Here is a 1051-nt window from a genome sequence, read left to right as displayed (position 1 = left end):
ATGGGAAAAACATAATGATATCAGTTGGCATTGGTTCACCAAAAGATTCCTCCATAAACTGTCCAAGATTCCGCTTCTTGTAGGCTTTTTGTCTCCAGGTAGTACATCCGGTCTTTTGCCTGGTATGTCTCCGTCGGATCACTTCGTCCTTGCAACAAAGTCTTCTCTTGAATCAGCTTCCAGAAAAACTGGATGTCAATGCTTCAATGCAATTCGTATTCTACTCTACTACATCAACAACTGACTCTACCACCTATTCAGGTTCAGCAAAAACTGAATTTCGGACTGTAGTGAATTTTGGAATTTCAACATCAGAGTTGCTACTGCAACTGCATCTCTGACTGCATCTGCAATTTCAACACTTCTGCAACAATCTGAATCCATGTCTTTAATCATGTTTCCTGCAACTCCTTTGTATTATTCATTCTGAAACCTCTTTATGTCAACATTGATCTCATCCACTCCATATTCAGCACTCTGTTTAAGATCAGATCTTCCTCTGCCAACCCACTTACTACAATAACGCCTTGTCAGATTCTTCATGACATTCTTGACATTGGAATCTTGCTGACTCTGAACAGAGAAGTCTCCAAGTCTGATAATGAACACAATAGATAGAAATCCTTCTGAACATGAACACCCTCCTGAATCACTAAAAGAAAAATAACCATAATGAAAAACAGAAATGTTTGCGCTGATTGGCTGCTCTGCAAAAACAGGATAGCAACTTATTCCATCGAGAATCTGCAGCCACACTTCCAGCTGTACGTCTTCAGTGATGACTACTGCACACCCTCTGTTCTGAAACATCTTCTTGGCAGCTTCAACAGTATCCGAGTCAGCCTACGCTTCAGCATTGCGCACACACCAACCATCTTCTGCACCTTGCACTCCAGTACCCGCATCTTAACAGCACAGAAAAATGTGAGTTCTCATCACTATAACACCGTGATCGCCAATGTGTTGAGGGCATACACCCTCAACACCGAAAAACAGAGAGACGACTCTCAAAACTACATGCTTGAAAGATTCAGAGAGAGCAAGAAAAAGA

General features: G+C 41.6%; 1 protein-coding gene across 1 annotated transcript; it reads right to left on the bottom strand.

Annotated features, from left to right (window-relative positions):
- Nucleotides 1-417: 417 nt before the first annotated feature.
- LOC147463756 (uncharacterized) lies at nucleotides 418-810 on the bottom strand. The gene has a single exon (XM_086529481.1). The coding sequence runs from the start codon at nucleotides 808-810 to the stop codon at nucleotides 418-420; it is 393 nt and encodes a 130-aa protein (XP_086385607.1).
- Between the last annotated feature and the right edge of the window lie 241 nt (nucleotides 811-1051).

The sequence above is a fragment of the Adiantum capillus-veneris genome, chromosome 2, assembly GCF_014529385.1.
Source record: "Adiantum capillus-veneris isolate H3 chromosome 2, ASM1452938v2, whole genome shotgun sequence".
In the NCBI taxonomy this organism is placed as follows: Eukaryota; Viridiplantae; Streptophyta; class Polypodiopsida; order Polypodiales; family Pteridaceae; genus Adiantum; species Adiantum capillus-veneris.
The sequence above is the reverse complement of the archived record's forward strand: the minus strand, read 5'-3'. Positions and strand labels throughout refer to the sequence as shown.

Excerpts from the sequence above, each read along its gene's own strand:
- LOC147463756 (XM_086529481.1), bottom strand. The coding sequence starts at position 810 with ATGTTTCAGAACAGAGGGTGTGCAGTAGTCATCACTGAAGACGTACAG.